Source organism: Lycorma delicatula, chromosome 1 (genome assembly GCF_047948215.1).
Source record: "Lycorma delicatula isolate Av1 chromosome 1, ASM4794821v1, whole genome shotgun sequence".
Lineage (NCBI taxonomy): Eukaryota > Metazoa > Arthropoda > Insecta > Hemiptera > Fulgoridae > Lycorma > Lycorma delicatula.
In genome coordinates this window covers 333,313,854-333,336,496 of record NC_134455.1, presented here as the reverse complement: position 1 = coordinate 333,336,496, position 22,643 = coordinate 333,313,854, and the positions used below count along the sequence as shown (strand labels likewise).

The 22,643-nt window shown below is 28.0% G+C and overlaps 1 protein-coding gene across 2 annotated transcripts in view; it reads right to left on the bottom strand.

Annotated features, from left to right (window-relative positions):
* The window catches only part of tkv (serine/threonine receptor kinase thickveins), a 75,410-nt gene that overhangs the window by 19,143 nt on the left and 33,624 nt on the right, over window positions 1-22,643 (bottom strand). For both annotated transcript variants that reach the window (XM_075382185.1, XM_075382186.1), the window contains exons 2-4: window positions 19,224-19,426; window positions 3,309-3,532; window positions 759-891 (exon numbers count right to left, since the gene is read on the bottom strand). In XM_075382185.1, coding sequence (XP_075238300.1) covers window positions 759-891; window positions 3,309-3,532; window positions 19,224-19,426 — 560 coding nt within the window. The remainder of the gene's footprint in view (window positions 1-758; window positions 892-3,308; window positions 3,533-19,223; window positions 19,427-22,643) is intronic.

Genomic DNA, 22,643 nt, shown 5'->3' with positions numbered 1-22,643 from the left:
ACCATTTCAATTAGTATACAGTGCTATGCAATACAGCTAATAAAACAAATATGGGCATATAAATTAAAATATATTTCTTTAATTAAACCAGCTCTCTTATAACATTATGCTCAAAATACTATAAAATATTCAATAAATAATTTAAAATATTAAAGTGAGGATAATTCAGAAATATTAGGTGTTTCTGACTAAAAGGTGAAATACTAAAACAGAAAATTCAAAGACAGATTAATGTTCAGATAAATGAGTAGGTTTTTACAAATATGTTAGCTGATAATGAATAATAAATATAATTTTTTTTGAGGTTATGGGCTCAACTGCTATGGTGATTAGTCTAAATGGAAATTTTATAGCGTATGAAAAATGCCATGTCTAACCAGAACTCAAACCTGGGACTTCTGAATGAAGGGCCGAGAAACTACCCACTCGGCCACAGAGAAATTTGTAACTTTTATATAACATAATTTTTTAAAAATTACCAGACTTTTTAAACAAAAAAATCTGGATCTGGAATATACGTGCAGGGTCAATGACAAATCTTGAAAACTGCCCAGGAAATAAAATGATCAAAACAAAAAAATTATGTTATGATATTATCATCATAATTTTTATTTCATATTAATTCTCCATTATCCCATATAAACACAAATCTTACATTAAATGATAGCCTTTAAAAAAAAAATATCACTAATCAACACTGCATACAAACATCTACAACGATACACTTTAACAGAAACTCATGAAGACCAAATACTTACAAGTAAAGGCAATCCTGATCCTGACCCTGAACTCTGGTCAATAAGATCTTGCAGAGTGTTAGACGTAGCAAGATATGCATCTCTTGATCCTTGCATCAGATACAATTGACGACCCTCTTCTCTTTTTTTATACCTAGTAAAAAATCTATAAAGTTATATAAAATAATGAATTGTAGATATGCAAGTAAATATTTGCCATTTTTCTTTACACAAGAGATAATAATGACAAGCTAAAGAGAAACTTTTTTTCATGCAATAAATCAGAATTAGTATTTTAACTTATTTATATTCTTATTAGTAAATCTCAAACTTTTTTTATCTATTACAAGATTATTTTATTTTGTATCAGGCTATTTAATTTTTTTTTAGTTATGTTAATGAATTTAGTGAATTTGAAAAACTTAAAAAAAAATTGTTTTTATTATTATTATGATCAATTTCAGTAAATTTATATTTCTTTAATTTCTTAAACTTGATAAAATTATTAATTTAACACTGAACACTATCCACAATTCTATGTGATGTTTATCTTTCCTCTCATATGATCTGCAACTTATTAAAACTTGTTTTAAAAAATAATTCATATTTATTTATTGCAAATCTCTTAAGACTATTTTTCTTTAACTCTAGAGAGACAACCATTAGTTTACTCAACAATTTTAATGACTATCAAGTCAGTACTATACATTTTTCATGCATTTTTCTATAAAATGTAGTAATTATCAATTCAACTAATGAACGTACAGTGGTTGTCTTCCAGAATAGGTTACAAATGTCACTTCAGTTTAAATTTTATTACAACAAAATTTAGTGTTGCAGGTTTATCTCTCAACTCAATTTTCAGGTGTTTTCAGAGTTCTGTTAGCCTATTATTTGGATGTGGAATTTATTTTATCGACCTGTACATCCATTATATTACAACAAAGCAAGTTATTAGTTAAAACTATAATTTTCTTTCATTTATTTTAATATACAATTTTCCTGTTTGTCATTTAATCCTGAGTAAACTGATGAATTAAATAATTTTTTGTTAAAAATTATAAAAAATATTCATTAACCGACTAAAACAGGGCCCATTTAAACTTGCCATTTTGATAGACCTGTTTCATTCTCCAATTCCTATTTGGTAGTGGCAGCCCAAAGCTACCTTAAGAAAATTTGAATATGACAAAAAATGGAAATATTGCAGTCATGGAATAATGCACAGTATGATTCACTGTTATCTAAACAAAAAATCAAACTGCAGCCTACAGCCTTCAAATTTCATTACATTTTTAACTGATATACCTCAACTCAAAAATATTTTATTAAATTTCAATGATTATAACATAAAAATTAAAAATGGAATTTTATCTAAATTTATTGTATTTGAGAATGTATAATCCGCAAGACACACCCAAAAGTACAGATCTAGTCGTTTTAAAAACAAAAATATCTTTAACAAATTATTTATAATATATTATATAATATTAATATAATGAAACATTCTCATGAAAATTTAGAAGTAAAGATAACCTGAAATATATACAATTATACTTATAATAGTCTTCAGCGATTAATATTTACTTAATACTTGCTGAACTAAGAAAATACACTAAAAGTTGCAAAAATAAAGATATTTTATTAATGCTTAGTAATACAAATCATTATCATTGATTAATAAATTAGTAAAAGATTTACCATAATTAGATAAAAGGTTGTATCAATTAATTTACTGAATATAATAACTTAATTAGTATACTTTGCGGATTTCTTTCTCTATATTTTCTCTTCATTTAATATCTCAATAACTTAGCAGCAGCTTCACATCAGGTATTTGTCTCTAACACCATGAGTTCTTAATCAGCAGCAGAGTTGAATGTATACAAAACTACTGGACAAAATAATGCTAAGACTTTTGCAGGATAGTGTCATAAATTCCATGCAACTACTACCAAGAAAATAATGATGTTAAAAGCAATCATTAGTAATGTTAGTTTATAAATTATTTACCTTTAATTACAGTAAAGTAAAATGTTTATTTTATTTTTTTTTAATTTGAGTCTTAGTGAAAATATTAAACAGTTTTATTTGAAATGGGACATAATCTTTAGATCAGTTCTAGTCTTTTTTACTGAATAAGTTAATGCAGTAAATATTTATCTTGCTTATTATTTAAAAAAAAAAGTTATTTAATCAAGAAGTAAATAAATTTATATATAGAGCAAGAATTTAAATGGAAATTATAATAATCAAAAATGAAGATCATTTAAAACCGAAAAACATTTTACAACTAGTAAGCATTCTGTTTTTATACTTCATAAGGTTGTTTTTATTTGTAATTATTGGTTCACATATATTGAACTAAGTATCATCAACCCACGATCATTAAAATGATGTTTCATTAAACTGATGTCTAACATTTCCCATTAATTATTAAATGATGTTTTTTCAAATAAAAACCAAACATCAGGTACCAGACACTATTTATCATGCATACAAAAATCTGCAAATGAGATGTACAATCACAACCGATACAAAATAAAAATGAAGCTACATTAATGGACTCACCTGAGGTAAACACAAGTAATAATTATGAGAAATATTATGAAGCAAACAGTAAGTGACACCAATAGCACTATATATGGCACAGCCTCCTCAAATGACAAGTTTGGTGATGGTGAAGGTGTACTACGCGGTTGGTATGTAGGTCTCAGATCCTGATTACATAGATTTCTGTCATTGCAACATTGAATAGACTTCCCAGCATGATGAGGAACCAAGTGACCTTTACACTAAAACAAAATAAAAAATGTTTTATTAAAGAAGCAGTTGTATAAAACAACACCGACATTAATACCAATAATACACCACAGAATTTTAAACTATTCATATTAAATTAGTTAATAACAGTTAAGAAAATAATAATGTGAATAGTTAATTTAATTATTAAATTTTTAATGAATTAAAAATGCATATTTACAAAGAGTATTGTTTACCTATTTATTTCTGAATAAAATTCTAATTTAGCATTCCATCAATTTTGTTCAAATCTTGTGTTCACGCGAAAAAATGGTCTACCTCTATACAACTTTCATCATCACAAATATCATACAAACTGATGATTCACACCTAGCACTTTTTTTTACATAGTCATTTCCTCCTTATTCTTGCATTCTTTTCCACAAATTACATATTTGTGAGATTATAATAATATATGCATTTGCTTCATTAATTATTAAATGTAACAGTTATTGCTCAAGTAACAAATTGCTTCACTACCTAAGCACAAAAACGTCAGAAATACTATAATTAAATATCTTTAAAAATAATTTAACGACATTTAATTCTCATAAATTTTTGTAAATAACAGACTAAGATTGTAGCTAGTATGCTTGACTCTTGGCTAATTGATAATTTCAAAAACCTAATTTATAAGATGAATGACTTTTCATTAGAATAATTACTAATTAAGAAAAGTAAGCTTGAAGCATCACTAAACATCAAAATATACAACTTACAAATTCTACAAGGAAAGGGTAAAATATGCTTAATAGATTTACACATTTTGATTTACATGATCATCAAAAAAAATTTATTCTGGTCAAATTGATAATTACAGAGTTTAATGGATCCAGAATGATGGACTATGCTGTAGTGATCAATCCAAAGAAGTGTTACCTCATGAGGAATGCCCAAGTAGCACTAACTAATAATACGATTGATTACTTCTGAAATTCTTAAAGTTCTATCAATTACAATCTATATATATATGTATTACTTGATATAGCAAAAACACAACCTGTATATAATGGGAAAATGTAAGCAGTATTAAAGTTACAATTTTTTAACTAAATTCTAAACAGTGCTAACCTGTACTGGTTTAGCAGAACTGTATCTAAAATGTTTCTATTAAATAAAATTATCGGTTTCAATTGCAACTGATTTTTATAATTCACATAAAAAATATACATTAAAAGAACTACTGTTGAATCTACTATATAATATCCAAAATTTTGTATTAACCCTAATATATAACCTTGGTTACAAAGTTTCAAGGTTCATGCAAAAGTGAAGGAAATAATCAATAATATACTGCATTTGTTTCCTCAATCCTCAAAGCCGGATGCTGAAAATTCTCTACAGGTAAATTACAGAAAAATCTTTAAAAGATGTAAAATGTACTTTCTACTTTTAATAACAAAACAAGTTGCACATTCAAGTTAATGAAACAGAATTTGTAGAATAGGCTGTAAAACTGTCTTCTTCATTAGAAAATATTAAATATGGAATGTGAACATTAATTAGCTTTTCTTTAATGTGGAAAGTTTTCTTTTCTTGAAAGTGGAAGCAGCAGCAATGTTGGCATAAAACAGACATTAATAATTAGAAAAAGATGTTTAATATTTCTATGCAATTGAGTTTTATAGCAAAGAAACATTGACAGTGGAACAACTGGGTTGGAAGAGAAAGCAAATTACTGTCTTTTCCAACCTATGTACTATATGATATGAAATTTAATACATGATTGTTAACTTGTATCCCCAACCTCACACAAAATTGTTATACTGAAATGAATACTGTTTGCTTGTTAGTCAGTTTACTTTAAAATGCAAGTGGGTAAAGTTCAGAATATAACTCCAGAAATAAATTGGGGAGGTACCTACTTGTTTTGGTGCAAATCTTTGCGGCACTGTATGGGTTTTTTCTAGAAAAATTTTTTTTTGTTCTACATCGGTTTGCTTTGTCATAAAACAGACATAAAAATTGTGGCATTAAAGAACTTTGACAATTGATGGGTTGGTACAGTTAAAAATATTAATAGGAGAACAAGATATTATAAAAAGAATTTTAAAAAGAAAAACCTTAAAACCAAAAGAAAAAGGTTAACTGTTTCTTTTTTCTGCCTTTTTGAGAGCTTAAATTTAATTGAAGAAAAAATGTAGGAGCCAACCAAGAAAAAAAAACTTTTCCATCGGTTTTCCTATTAGTGGAGTTTGTCTTCCATTAGCTTTTAAAAATATTTTACAAAAACTTTATTAAATATAGATAGTTAAAAGCATTTATTTTAGCTTATATTATCTGTATAGATATTTTCCTATGTCATTAAAGTAATAAGAAAATTTTTTTAACTAACAAATCACTGGTTATTTTTCATTTTTATTCCCAGTGCCAGAGTGGATGAGTTTTTTTACCAGAAAATGTGTTCTCTGTTGATTTGTAGCTTAAATTATCCAATAGACTTCAGGAAGTTGTTGCTTGTTATTCTCTAAGGAATTTTTTCAATTATTTATGTAAATATCTAAAATCGTTTACTCCTTTAGAATTAGTTTTTCATGGCAGTAAGTCATTTATGGGTTTATTAATTTTTTTTTTTTTTTGTTATTTACACAAATTACATTTTAATTTGAAAATTGTTCTTTTATGTTGTATTTTGATTATGAATCTTCTTTCTGTGTTAAGGGTTAAATTGGACTTTTTATTTACATACATTAATATATGAGGGCAGTTCAAAAATTGTCTACACTTTTGCCATAACACACCTTCAAGGTTGTTATACTGCCTATTGCCTTCTACATACGTGTGCTTAAAGTTGGTACAACTCTGGTTACAAGTGTAATTAATTACACTGCTATTACAAGGTAATTAATTTTGGGTCCATAAATCTTGCAAGAAATTGCAAGTTGTTATGGTAGGTAATTCAGCCATTAAAATGAATCTAATTCCTTTATGGAATGACAAACAAAGATGAATTGAAAAAAATCTCTCTTAATGCAATGGAGCAGTTGATTTCAGCTGCTTGCTGACATTTCCAGAAATTGTTCTTTTCAATACAACTTAATAAAAGAAAGTACATGTGTAACTGGCAAGCAAATTACAAATTTAAATTTGTTTTAACTATGGAGGTATAGTCTGAAGATTTCTTGTTTCTAGAAGAGGTTCTTCAGACAACATCTAAGAATGCGTTTTATTTACACACTAAGTGCGGTTATTGATTCTAAATGGGAAAATTGTACTTAGTTCACTACAATTTGAAGATTGTGGGTCTGCTAACAAACTTAATCACCCAAATTAAAGTTGTACAACTGAAACTAACTGATTCACACAGAGAGAATTTTTGGGGGATTTAAAAAATGGCCTAATATCTTGGTTGACGCTATCAAAATTGTATATTTTATAAGTAATCCCCTAAATTTACAAGTTTTTTAAGCTTGTGTGAATAAATAGTAAGTGAATATACAAACTTCCTTACACAGAAGTGTGCTGACTCGCAGAAGTAATGTCTCTCACAGATTTTTTGAGCAACATGACAAGGTGAAACAATATAATTTGAATACACCTGAAAAAAATGTTATTTTGCTGAGCTTCAGAAACTATTATATTCAACAGAAATATGTTTTCTCATTCTATGAACTAAACCTTGGGTCTATGAGAGAAAAATATTCGAATTAAAAACAAAATTTAAGTAACAATTACAAGCAGTACAAGCAAGAAGTAGTCTTACTCTTTGTTTTTCTACTTCAATAGATATTAATTTGTATGAAGAGAGCCCTATGAAGAGTCAAGAAATATAATTATAGAACATTAAAAATTTTATTGTAAAGTTTTCTATGTTACTTTTCCTATCATTGATTCTGGAAATAATTGAATTTAAAAACCATTTAATAATCCATAAATTGAGAAACCAATGTTGTTGAGAACTTCTTAAAAGTACTGAATTTTTTGACATCTTTTGCCTAAACATATTTGTACCCAACAAGCCTTTTTAGTTTTTTGTAGCATACAACATATGAAAAAAAAGAAGACATCAGCTTGGTACTGAGTCAAACACAAATATGATTACTAAAATTACCCCTACTTTCAGTAGTCACACTTTTTTCATTCCTCAAATTAAATATTCTTTCAATGACAATCTATTATTATAACACATTTTTTGTTAATTATAATTAAATTTATTTACTTTTATTTTCTTCAATTAAGTATTATAACGCTTCAAAATAAGCTAACTTATTTTTTTTTTATTCTTGCAGTTAGCAATAATATTAGTTAATAAAGAGGACTGGTGTCTCTAAACCAGGTCCAATCATTAAGTTGAAAATGTGACTAGAGTGTTTGAGAACCACTGGTGTTTATAACCAATTTGGAATGTTCATTAAAACAGGGAAAAGAGTCCTAACTGATGAATGCCACTACAAGTTAAATTAACTTATCACATGCTCTACATAAATTATTATTTATGTAGTGATCTCTGAATAAAATATTTAAATGAATTCTACTTCAGAGTAAAAAAGTTAACAGAAGATTGATTTCTTACATATCAAATAATTAAAGAAAACATAAACACAAATACTCCAAACAATCTTTTAGTGTAAAGCTGTTTAGCACTGTAACATAATCTTATTAAATATTCCTATCATTATCTTTAAAAAAACAAGCAACTGAAATTATATTTACAGTATTCTTTTTGTTTTGGATAATTATATTCTTTCCTAATTACATTATAGTCTTTTAATTATATTTAAAATGTTTAAATGCATCAGATGACCATATTTTACTATGTATTTTCCTTTTTACTTTTCCATAATGATCTTGTGCAATTAAAACAAGTAAACTAAGTGAAAAAATACAATATTTTTTATAATAAATAATCATCTCAGAACAGTCATTCTAAAACAATGAATATAACACAAGTTGTTCATTTGTAACAAAGCATGTTATAAAACTGAAAAAGACAAACAGATGTACAAATATTACTATCTTACAGTAACAAAACTTTATTATTCTGTTCATTAAATTATTCAATATTTGTTTAAATGTATCAATAAAAAACGCAATGATGACAAAGAGAGAAACCAAAATTAAAAAACTCATTAAGTGCGGAACACAACTATTCTTATAATATTTTACAACTTTTTCAATGGTTTATAGTTTGCTTCAAAAGGTTATTACAAAATTCTATTTATCTCTTAAAAGTATCTTCACCAATCATTCCACTACGTCTTAAAAAATCTTTTATCAAGAAGATCCCACTGAAAAGCATCAAATGTACAATGCTTTTTTATTTTTATTTCATTTTTTGACTTACAAACAATGCGGGTGTCCAAACAATACATTTATGTTGTTGTTATGTTCAATTCTTTCCACTTGAATTGATTACATGTATAAAAATGTTTCATGACTCTTGCAAACAATGTTTCCTTAACCAATGACTAATGCTCTGATTGGTATTATGTACAGGCCTACAAAAATTTATGCTTGCCATTAGGAATGTCTTTCATCACGTTATATATTTAGATCCGTTATTCATAGTATACAATGTGTGTATAAAGAAATAAAATTTAGTGCAGTTTATATCGTGTTCAGTGAAGGTATTTGAATAGCGTTTTTGTACAGTCATATTATTTTTATTTCTCACTGTTTTTTCACAAATTTTTTGTAATATATTATTGTTTTATTTTTGTTCATGTGTTATTAGTGCGGTTTGTTATGGCCGAAATTAAATACGTAGTTAAGTAAAAAACTTAGGAATCAAATAAGTGAAATTATCAATAATTTTTTTGATTTTATGAAAAAAGAAGCTCTAAAGGTAGAGCTGAGACAAACATATAACTGGCATTCAAAAATGCGAAGAAAGAACTGCTGCTACTAGTGAGATATCAAGAACACAGGTTCAAAAACTCAGAAGAGAAAAAAAAGACACGATTCTTCAATCAACATCCCAATCGTGTTCTTTCAGCATGTCGAAAAAGTATAAACGACGTTCAAAACCTATTAGTGGACAGGATAGTTTAGATTTAGATTTTTGCTTTTGATTTTAATGGCTAAATACAGAAAAAGCAATGCCACAATTGTTTACTTCGATGAAACGCATGTTTTAAGTTTGCAGTGTTTGACAAAGTCGTGGTCTAATGGTATTGTTGAGGGACTTCGTGTGCCGATTAATAAAGGTGACCGACCGTTTTTAATAATTATTCATGCTGGAGGAGAAATCGGTTTTATTCTGAACGCATTACTAACTTGGAAAACAAGTTCAAAAAGTTTAGACTACCATGACAACATGAATACAGGCAATTTCAAGAAAAGGGCACAAGAAAAATTGATTACAAATCTTCCACCAACGTCAGTAGCAGTTGATAACGCCCATTATCACAATACAGGTATTAATAAAGCGCCAAATTCTAACTCCAGAAGAAAAGATATGACCGATTGGCTGGAGAAAACCCATATTCCGTACAGTTCAAAAATGCTGAAACCACAGTTATATGAATTAGTAAAGTTACATAAAACTTGTACAAAAATATCACTTGGAATGAACTTTTGAAAAAAAAAACATAGGCATAGTGTTCTTAGACTCCCATCGTACTATCCTGATTTGAATCCAACCAAGATGGTATGGTCAGCCATAAAAAGACATGTGACAAGTCATGTGACAACATTTTCTTTCACAAATGCTGAAAAATTAACTACGGATAAAATTAATTCTATGAATGAAGACGGCTGGAAACCCTATTGTAAAAAAGTAAAAAATATTGAAAGAGTATGAAAAACTGGAACGAGATAGATGAAATGATAATTACAATGATAATGATAATTATCATAAATAATAGATGAAATGATAGATGTTATATTATACGCGTAGGCTCTAATAGTGAAAGTGAGTAATTCGTTTAACGAGGATGTTGAACCTGCTAGAAGTTTGAATTAGATGCATGAAGAAAATTCAAGTAAGCTTTTGTTTACTATTAAAAAATAATAATTTAGTACTAATAAAGGTTACAAAAGAATTAATTATGTATTGTTTATAATTAGTAAATGTAAATATGATAGTTATTAGTTACCATTAATTCTAGATAAATACATAAAATTTTAATCTAATATCAATTAAATTTAATACAATTTCAGCTCCTTTAACTTTCTCCCCTTATGATCTACTTTAGAAAAAAAATCTTTCTCGTCTCTTTTGAATTCACAATCGCATTAACTTTATCAAGTCCCAGGGTCAGATATTTGCAAACAGAATAAATTCTCATACATTTTTAAGGTCAGACTTTTTCCATTTTAAACAAATAGCTGCTTTAATCTATTCGATCAACTAGTCTGAAATAGTACCATACCACCAGACAAATCACCTTTTTTATTATTTAGAAGACAAAAAATCCTACTTTATTAGTTACAATGAATTTTATAGGTAATTTGAAAATCAATTTAGAATTGTAATAAACACATAAATGGTTTTTTCAGATTTGGAAAAAGATTTTGATTTATGTCAACTCAACTAAAATAAATTGTATAAATATATTCCATGTGTTATTCATTGCATAAAAAATGTAACCACAGATAAGAAGGACAACTGGAGTAATGAAGGTGATCAGATTATATAAAAAATATCACGCATAATAAATACAAATAGATTTTGTTAAGAATTAGAATAAAACAATATACAGTACATATTTTTTCAACATCAATTTGTTTTTCGTGATGATATCACCACATAAGCTTGAAGCTTCTGCACGGGATATGGCAATGGAATTTTGCAGCATATGAAAAATGCCATGCCTGACCAGGATTTGGACCCGGGACGTCCAGATGAAAGGCAAAGATGCTACCACTGGCACTAGGGAGGCCGGCAATTTGGTTTTATGTTATTCTTCATTCTTTTCTGTTCTGTATATTTAAATTTATGTTCTGTATATTTATTTATGTTCTGTTCCATATATTTAAATTTTATATTTTTAATAATTATTTCTTTCATATACCTTATAACTGTATAGATTTTACCTTCTACCATCAAATTAATTAAAGCCAGATAGATATCTTAATTCATAGCCCACCAAAGTAGTTATCTGTTTACAAGAATCTCAAATTTATCTCCTTTCCTATTAGATTTAAGACATCTTCATTTCATATTTTACTGATGCACTCAATATTCAACATCCTGTAAAAACACATTTTAATAGCCTCAATTGTTTTCCCTAATGCCAGTGTTTCATTACCATGGCACTAAATCTGCACATATATTTTCAAGAATTTCTTTTTAATTCCTAGACCTATATTTGACACAGGCAGATTTATTTTACACGAAAGCTCTCATCACTTGGGCCACTCTCCATCTGATGGCTTTATCCGTCAACTTTAATTTTACTAATTAAGTAACAAAATCATACTACTTTTGGTATATTGTGTTTCTCTAATAATTAATTCCTGATTATTATTCTTTTTCTTAAATTTCATTATCTTTGAAAAATTTTATTTTCACAATAAATTTGTCTCTTACCATGTTGTTCTATTAGCCTATAAACTACACTTATATTTTAAATGCATGAGATGTTAAATTAATGACGCAGTTAATGTTGTTAACACTAATTACAATAACAAAAATATCTTTGAAATTTACCATTATTTCTGTTTAAAAAGCCTAAGCAAATTTCTTTTAAATCTTTAGCTATTAAAAGAGTAGAATGAAAAGAGCTATGGTTTTTAGCTTTATGAGAATGTAAAATTAAACATACATCAAACAAAAGCAAGCAGATGAACATATTTAATTTTGCAAGATTTATCAATATTTTCTGTCATTTCATTAAAGTTTTATCATATTGAAATAAACTGAAAAACAAGACTGCGCTACTGTTCACAAAGATTTACTTAAAATCTAACTAGGTGGCCATTTTGACTGTTAACAGTACTGTTTACCAATCATCATCAACAGACTCTACAGAAAAAGTAAACATAAAATAATATGTATAAACAACATAAATTAATAAAATAATGAACAATATTAACTGACAAATAAAGTGTTTTCTGCTTCATCAAGTGCTTTTAGCCAAGATTTTAGATTAAGAATAAAAAAAGATAAATAATTATTCCTAAGAAATTTCAATTGAAAATGTAATTTTACTTTAAAAACAATTAAGTCTTCAACTCTGACTGCCAACTTATCTCTGGAAAGATAAAGACAAAGTGAACCTTAAACTCATCAGAGATATCCCTGCATACAAAACAAATTTTAATAGGGAATAATAGTTTATGTTATTTGAAAACTTTCATCAAAAACTTTTTATAAATTTAAAATTCAAACATTTTGGGTACTGGTCCTCATTCGTAGTTCAACAACAAATTTTCTGCTTCACTATTAGTAAAATATTTTTCCTGACAGCTTATTTCCTGATCATCATATACATTTCTTTAAAACAATCTTTTCTAATAACTAATTTTTGTGACCAGTATCCAGGAGTGCTGGGCTGCACCCAATTTCTACATGTGAGCTCCTTTTGTTCATGTTTCAATCTTTCCATTCTGAATTTACAGACTGTTATTCTACCAACCAATATTTTATTTATAAAATGTTTTATTTTTTTCCATCAGCTCTATAGTAAAAAATATACTTATAAACAATTTATAGTTTGTTACTCTATCCACTATCTTATTTAATTATTAAACGTACAGATTAAGAAACAAATAAAACAGGCTACTAATATAGAGAGGTTGAATTCCATCAATTTCATCAGGATCAACTTCATCATTATTTTTAATTTTCTGCCATGAAAGAAACTGACTTGTTCTCAGTTTCATCATTGCTTCCATCAAGCCTAATAATTAATTCATCAATTTGAGCAATAATTAGTTGTTCCGCATCCAATTATTACTTACTTTCTTCTGATAAAAAACCTTGGCTTTCATCACTAAAATAGATTGAGATAGGAGTAAGGGATCAGTCATGTTTTAAGTCATTTCTCATAATTTTGAATATTAATCGACCGTTGGAGTGTTGCTGGCTTTACTGCCTGCATGTAAAATAATCTTTGATTGGCTTTTGTTTGACCTTTTGATTTTTTTCTAACTGTTACTTGTGCCACAAAAACCATTTTTATGAGTGCAGTGAATATATATCTCATAAGAAAAATAATATCAGCCTGTCTAAAAAAAAAACTTTCTTAAGTGTTTCTCTACTGAAATCAAAACTAGTCTGAATATTCATTTTTTAATACAAACAGTAATTTACAGTAGCCTATTTCATAAAGCATTTTGCTGAAAACTACTGATATTGCATTTTCTGTTTATACAATGATGTCATGTTTTACTGGGATTGTTAAATTTTTCATACTCTTTCTTAACATATGAACTTACATGTCAATTACATTGACAACATTAAACAAACTTTTTATTGTGAAACGTCTAGATTTTCATTCCAAACTGAAGTGGGAATATTAACAATCTGGATTTTTAAGGCTACTCCTTGACCTAAACAGTTACAAGACTAGAAGCACAGGTAATCACTTTTATAAATACTTAGTCGACTAAGAAATAAATTATATTCCTAGACTACTCAAAAAAAAAAACTTACAATGTAAAATAATATGCATTAATAAAATGTAATAAAAGAATAGTGTAGCAGTTGTTATACTTTTAGCAGAACATAGTATGACCGTCAGTAGGATGTTAGCAAGCAGACATCTGCCTGCTGGTTGAAGTAACTCCTCCCATCAACCCCTATAGCACACCAGTTGTACACGTAGTACATTTACAAATCATATTAAGTTAACTTGGTAACCTATACAATAATCACATAAGTTGCTCTCCATACAGTTCTTTCCAGTTGTCAGAAGTAAACTTTTTAGTTTAGTTTTGTATACACATTGGTTTTACTTGGTGAATAATACACAGATTATGACAAATTGAGGAAGTATATTTTTGTGTTGCCTTTAATAAAACAAATAAAATTTTGCAAATTAAAGAAAACCGCCTGTAAATTAGAAGGATCAAGCCATATTTTAATATTAATAGCAGAATTAAAATAATTTTTAATTAATATACCTCATGTTTATAATAAAAATTATTATATGAAAGATAAGATAAGATTATTTCTTGTGTTGATAAACATTAACATTGAATTTTCTAGCATAAGTGTCAAATACTGTAACTGAATAAATTTTAATCAGTAAGTTATTTATAAATCTGCTTTTTATAAAATAAATACTTGGAAAATAATACTCCTCTGAAAATTTTGTACAGCCAAAAGATATAAAACATAAATTTTGTTACATCCAGAGAATCTTTTTAAAAACCATCAACTGGGGGAATTCTTTCCTACACCTACATCATATTAAAACACTTTCTGTGCAAATTCTATTAAAATTGGTTTTTACTGGTTCTGCTAATACAAAATTTCAATTTATATTAAATTGATGGGGCTAACTAACAGGTTAATTCAGGAGGGGTAAGAAGGTATCATAACGTCTTCTTGTGTATTACATCTAATTTTTTTTTTAAGGTAAAACACATTTGAATGAAATTTTCAAACTTTGCACCCCTTAAAGTTTTGCTTATTTAGGCATCTGAGGGATGGATGAGACCCACATGGGGCAAAGTAGCCTGAATTTCACTTCCTTTTATATAATATTTTAATTTTTCTGAAGGTAGAATGAAATCTGAAAAAGAAAAATTTGAATATCTCAATATTTCAGTCCCCCCCCCCCCCCCCCCGAGTGTAGCAGAGGATGCTCAAGGGAGTTACAGTAGTTAAAATCTTCTCCACCCAAGTGTAGGTGTACTGCTAGTCCTGTAGAATCAGTTTCTAAAAATTGGTAGCATACAATAAAGTTTTCTACAAACAGCCTTTATGTTTATCCAAACATCATTAACCATACTACCATGAAATGATGCTGAAGCAAGTAAATTCAGGGAGAAAAAACTGTACCTTTTAACTTGGGAAATAACCTAACTTGGGAAGGATTAGAACAATGATGAACTTTTTCCTACCACTTCAGTGGTTCTTGTGATTACTTTGGATAAACAAACGTCTGTATCTTTAATAGCAATACATCTAATACAAACAGGTTATTTAAGAAAAAAATCAGTAAATTAACAGCTGTCTAGAAAGCTCTTTTGTTGTTACATGTCAAATTAATTTTTAAAAAACATACATGTTAAAAGGTGAAAAAATGAAACTCTTCTGACCACAACCAGAAATTCTGAATTGTTAATTTAAATAACCCTACTAATGGCTTACTAGTTTATAATTTATGTATAGGTCATCATAATCAATTCTTGTTTCCTGGATTATAATTTAAAATATTTTAAAATTAATATTTATAGTACTTTTCCAAGTAATCAATTTCTCTATTACTTTGTTTTATTTCTACGATTCTTATAATAAAAAAAAAATTTGGTTCTGTTTATATAGACTGTAATGTTCTGGAAAACCTTTTTAGATGTTTTATAACTTTTTCATACACATGTCATATTGCAATTTTCACATTTTATTTTATATATAGCATAGAGATTACAACTGTAAATTTATTTCTCTCCTCTAATTAAAAAAAGAAAATTGAAATTATACAATTTCCTCAAATACTAAGGCATGGCCACGTATTTGAGGAAACGTGCCACAAATCATTCATCTCATCCTCTGAAGCAATACCTGAATAAAATAACGGTGGTCCTGGAGGTTAAACAAGAAAAAAACAAAACTAAAAACCTTACAGTCACAGTATGTTCTAAATCATTCTTGGACATTTTGGACCTATTATAGCCCAAACTGAAACTACCCCTCATATACATGACTCCCTGAAATACATGGTAAAACTTCATAATTTCTTATATAAAAAGATGAAAAGAGATACACACTATTCAAGACGTTTTATTTTGTCTGCTTTTGTCTTTTTCAAATAGAAATTCATACCTGAAAAAATGATTGAAATATTTAAATAAATTTCATTTTTATCAACATGTTTAAATGCACATTCTTACAAAAAAGAAGCACTTAAGAAGTTTTTGTTTTTAAATTTCAGAACGGGCACTATATCAATCTTTCAGTATGAATAAAATGACCTCAATCATTCACCATAATGTAAAACTAGAATATATATTAAAAAAAACTTTTTCATTTTAAGATATGTTAAATGAAAAATATTTCATGTTTTCTTTAAGTAAGATTTAAGCATTAATCAAGAAAACTTCATGACCAATTGAACAGTCTGTTCTAAGTTATACAGCACCATTTTTTGTGGTGCAATATTTTGAGTCGACAACTAAGTTATTCTGTAACAGACACCGTACAGTTCCTGTGAATGACATTTGAAAAACAGGGTAATTTTCTTTGTTTTTTATTTATCACAATTGGGCAAATCATTCTATAGATATAAATTGATTTAATAAAAAAATTTTATAGTTTCATATTTTTTTATGCACAAAAAAAATATACTATAAAACAAAAGAAGCTTTTTTAGAAAATTCATGCTGCAAGTGATTATACAAGCAACATTTATAGTGGTATTCACGATGTCCAGGCTAAATGTAACCAAAAGTAATGCCCTATATTTAGAAAACCAAATTTGTTAAAAGTAGGCTTAATTGACAGGGAATACCTCTACGATTTGTTCTGTATACTCTCCAGGTCAGCAGAATATGCATACGCAGGCAAGCCGACACAATGCAACTGCATTAGTGAAGTTTCAATCAGTTGCGTGTGTTCTACAGCTTGTTCTACTATTCATAACTTTATTCATAAGCAACTCCATTTGTCAGTGTACAAGTTACAACTCCATTGCATTAACCACATGATCGCCACCTATGATATCCGTTTACTGTAGAGAAAATTCACAGCGTCAAAAATAATCCTACTTAGCTTGTTACATTTTTATTTGGTGATGAGGCCTTTCATATGTATGGGAAAGTTAATAGACGCAATTGCTGAATTTGGGGTACTGAAAACCCCCATACAATAATCGAAAATCAAAAACACACCGAAGTCAATGTCTGGTTAGAACTGCAAAAAATTACGTCATCAGTCCTTTTTTTTTTCATGAAGTCCCCTGTGACAGTGCACACATACCTTGACATGCATGAGAACTTTCCTGTTCCTCAGATTCCTGCAGGTTTCAGTTTCTAACAAGATGGTGCTCCACCATACTTTTATCAACAGTTGGATTGGACGAAAGATCAAACTGAATTGTATCAGTTTGAGTGATATCACTCCAGATATCATTCCTTTGGACTTTTTTATTTGGAGATTTATTAAAAGTTGTGTGTACCAAAGAAAAGTTAAAAATTTGGATGAATTAAAATAGAGAAGTGGTTGATCTTAAATACCTAATGGTCCTAAACACCTGGCAATAGTTAAATTATCATCTAGACATCTGGTGAGCTACAAAAGGTACACTCATTGAACTTGACTAACCTACATTAAAATTTGGTGAGTTGCTGGGTTTATTAAAAAAAAAAAAAAAAAAAAAATATGAAATTTTATTAACTGGTTCTCTTAATACAAGATGTTACTTTTGGATACCTTTAGCCCAGAACCCTGTATAATTAAAGCTATGTCTGCAAATTGCTAGATAAGATTTATGATATATTTAATTAAAAAACAATGAATCTAAACCTTATTTCTTAAATTTGTGCAATTATCTCAACTTGCATCCAGTTTTCTATTTTTTAAAGATTATCCATGAGCAGCAACAAAGTATGACTCAATAAGACTTGCAAAATTCGTTAATTTATCCAGACACAACAAAGATTGAAATCTCAGCTATTTTGTTACCCATGTCTTACATCAAACATTAACAAGACCATTTATTGACACATGAAAGATTTGTGGCATTTACTCACTCAGAAAGCATTTGCATTTTAAAAAATCTGACGTGGACAACACATGAGTCCCTTGTATGCCTATTAAATTACATTTACAATTTTTTTTTTAATGAAAAGTACATAAAATTTTATTTCATTAAAAATTTCTGATTTTTTTTAAATTTTTTGTTATTGAATTGTAATTTTTTTTATAATGAGAGGTTAATAATTATTAATAAATGAATATATTTAAATTAAAAAAAAAAACTACAAAAAAGCAGATAAGTATGATTTGAACCGATGTGCCTTTCCCTAAGATCAAAATATTTCACTAATTAAAATGTTATTTTATCTGTATCTATGTACATACAGATGTCATGCCAAAACTAGTCAAATGAATTCAGGGATGGCCAAAATGGATATTTCTGTTGAAATCTAGAAACCAAAATTTTTCGCAATCACAATACTACCTTACTTTGTACATAGAAATAAAAAACAAAATGTATTAGGGCAAAAAACTATGCTTTCTTTCAGTGAAGTATTTCTTAACTGACATACTCATTACAGTGAAAACTTTTAACAAGCATAAATAAAATATCAAACAACTTTCCTAGGAAGTAGTTTCTCTTGTTTTGCTGTAAATGAGGACTCCATCTTCCTTTTAGGAAAATGTATTTTTATGATTTAGCTAAGGATGCATTTTAACAAGGCAATGAAAATTAAAGCATAGAAAATTTCTTTAATAATTTCATAAAAACTCTGATTTCAAACAGTGTTACCTTTCCTGCCTTTTTTTAATTCATCAGGAACGCACACTTTCCGTGCATGCACGTGCACACATAGAAATATAAAATGCAACAAAGTACACTGGTGTATTTTAAACAAAATAAAATTATAAGGTAATATAAAGATGAATTTTACCTGCATAAATCCTTGTTCATCTGGTGGAAGGCAGCCATAAGAAAGTTCAGGTTCATATGTTTTAGTTTCAGAATTGTACTCCTCTTGAACAGCACTGAAACAATATGAACCAAGTTTTGCGACACAGGTACCATTTTGCGCACCATTTGGGCAGTGGCCTTCACAGTAGCAGATAATACCTGTTGTGCTACTGCTACCCACAACTGAAAGAAAAAAATCATTAATGTAAGCTATTCCAGTTATATTCCAATAATTTCTTCAATTCCATTAAAACTGAATACAATGGAAAACAAAACCAGTAGGATATTTACAGATATGCAATTATGTATTTTATTAAAGCAACTTACAATTGTAATATACTGAATAATTTTCAGATATATCTATAGCAAGATCTAGCATTCTTTTATGTCAGCAGTAACTTGGGTGGTAATTTATGTAAAATGCAGTGGTTAAAATGCTGAGTTATTATTCATCAGGCCCAAATATTGGCATATTTTCATGATTTTATTTAATCATTTTCATCAGAACAAGCATTTTTATACATAAAACAATCCACAACATTTTTATTCATGCAAACAGTTGCCTGTAAGTAAATAAATTTCGTTCATAATTCCTACTGCCTACAGAATATTTTGGTTTGCCTTCATTTTCTTTAATAATTTACTTATAATAACTTTTATTACACAATGATTTTGTTTTTTTAACATAATATATGAAAAATTCTAAAGAACATATCGGTGCCTAAGCAATAAACAAAACTACAAGAAAAATATGGAATTCAGACCCTGAAGTTATAAAGCACACCTAAGAGCACTGAAGAAAACCAAATCACACAAATGATTTCATAATTCTTTAAAAGAATAAGGATTGAACTAACTGAATAAACGGAACATCTAATAATATATGAATGGAATCAACAGTAATGGCCAATAAACCACTTAACAGACTCACAATACAGATTTATGTTCTGTACAAGCTGGGTACACTAATTCTCAGACATCATTCAGTGTCTTAGGTAAGAATTAAAAATCATTTTATTATGCACATTTTAAACTAACAACTATGAGAATATATATGGTGGTTATTATAAGCTTTTTAATCAAAATAAGCACACAAAACAATTTTAATTTCATTTATTTAGATATACATGCTGTTGTAATAGAATTTTTTAAGGCAGATCACTGAGAGATTACAAGGAGGAAATGTTCAATAAAGATGTCAATCAAAATCATTGTCAATGCATATGATGTGTGTGCTCTTGTGAATATCTAATAAGTGATGGATGGATGGCTAAACTCTGCTCAGTAGTCTAAAGTTTCAATCTAACATTTTGAACAACACTAAAGAGATGTGTAAATACACCAATTTCTTTCTCAGAAGATCAGAAAGATTTACTACAATTTTCTGTAAAGTAATTTACAAATTTTTTTGTTTCAAATAGACGTAGTTAAGATAAACATTTATAACGTTTTAAATAAACATAAAGTATCATAAAAATTCTTAATAAATGTTGAGTAAAATTTCTGATAAATATTTATTTATTTAATTCAATTGTAATCAGAAAATAAAACAGTTATAAAGAATTAATTAGAGTATATCTTATAAATAACTGTAGATATTATTTTATGGAGATTCAAATTTTTAACATATTTAAAAATGTTCAAAGTAAAGTTAAGAAAACGGAAACTAAAAGCTATTCATAATACTAAAACATAATCATTATTAAATTACCACCAGAAAAACAAGGTTTACATTTAATTTAATGCATGAAACCTTTGTGCATGTACATTCCTGACTTGCACTCTGGCAATTAAACCAGCCATTTGGGGGTGGATTCCTGGGAAGGATCTCAGAATTTTTTTCATAACCATTTATGTCTAAGATCATAATAAAAAAATAAAGAATTATTATTTTGTATAATAGTAATTATAACATATATACTTTATGATTACATGAAGTAACCGACTGGATGCCTGATTTTTATTCAGTAATCGATACAATACCGCATTATTATTAAAGATGCTGGGTGCTTTATGACATATGTTTTTGAAATGTTAAAAAAAGGGCAAATTAAATTTGTGTTGATTTTCCATTGAAGAGTTTTAAAAAATAAATTAAAAAATTAATAGTTTTATATTATTTTCACTACACGGGGAAAGTATTACAAAATAGAAAATTACATTAAACAAAAATTAGATTAGATCAGCTTTCATTTTAAATAATTTGTTTTAAAAAATGGTTTATACTGTTGTCTATTTCTGGTTTTTTAAAATATCGCTATCTAAGCAGTTCATACTGAGAACTGTATGCATTATTCACAGAATCAAAACAGACAGATTAATGCCAAATTGATGCAGTCATTCTGTGATCACTGATAAACAAAAGAAACTTACCACCTTAAATGCATAATACAATCAGGTAAAAATCACTTAGTCTAAGTAATAAATTCCAGAGCAATTAACAACGAAAACCGCAATGATTTATTCTACAGTCAAAAGGTTTAGAACTTGTCAGCAAGATAAAAGCTTAAAAAATTTAAGTATTTTTTTTTATATAACAATGAACATTTCTGTAACATATGTATTACAATAGTAGACAAAATTTATCGAACAATTAATTATATATAGTGGCCTAAACACTTAAAGCAAATCAATTAAAACACACCGAACAATTAAAGCAAATTCTTTTCTTAAAATACAATAAACCTAAACAGTTGAAAAATGATTATACAGTGCGATTATTTTATCATGCACATCCTGATACTGTACATTATATTCCACTACTGACTATAATAAAGATATTCACATTTTATTTGATTCATGGAATGTAGTTATGCAACTAGTAATTCTTACAGCAAGTGTTGGAAATGTCCCATCATTCTTCTGAAGGCAGGTCCAAACCCTTCGCATCATACTTTTTAACACCCTTCACAGGACATGATGGCTAATGGGATTCACCTATGCAGTAATGTTTGCTCCAGGTCTTGTACAGTATTCTTGTAAGACTGTTTCAACTAATGTGAATAGCGGGCGATAAAATAATCGCACTGTATAATTAAATCAGATGTTTAAGGGAAAAAGCTAGTGATAATTCTTAAAGATTAATATAACTGAAATTTTAAAATTTAGCAAATGACTAACAATAATTTTTACAATACACAACGTTAAAGAATCCATAGATAAAACAGTAATAAAATAAAATATACGACTTGATTATTTAATTATCACTAGAGAGAACAATAAAAAAATAAAGGGCATTAGATGAATATATATCGTAACTATTATTTTTATAAACACACGTAAGTGACGCGCGCGCGTGTGCGTGTGGTGTGTGTGCAAGCGCGCGCGTTTTAAATTATTAAAAAACTATGTATAGGTAAGATTATTACTGTCCAGTTTTTTTTTAACCTGAAGGTAGGAG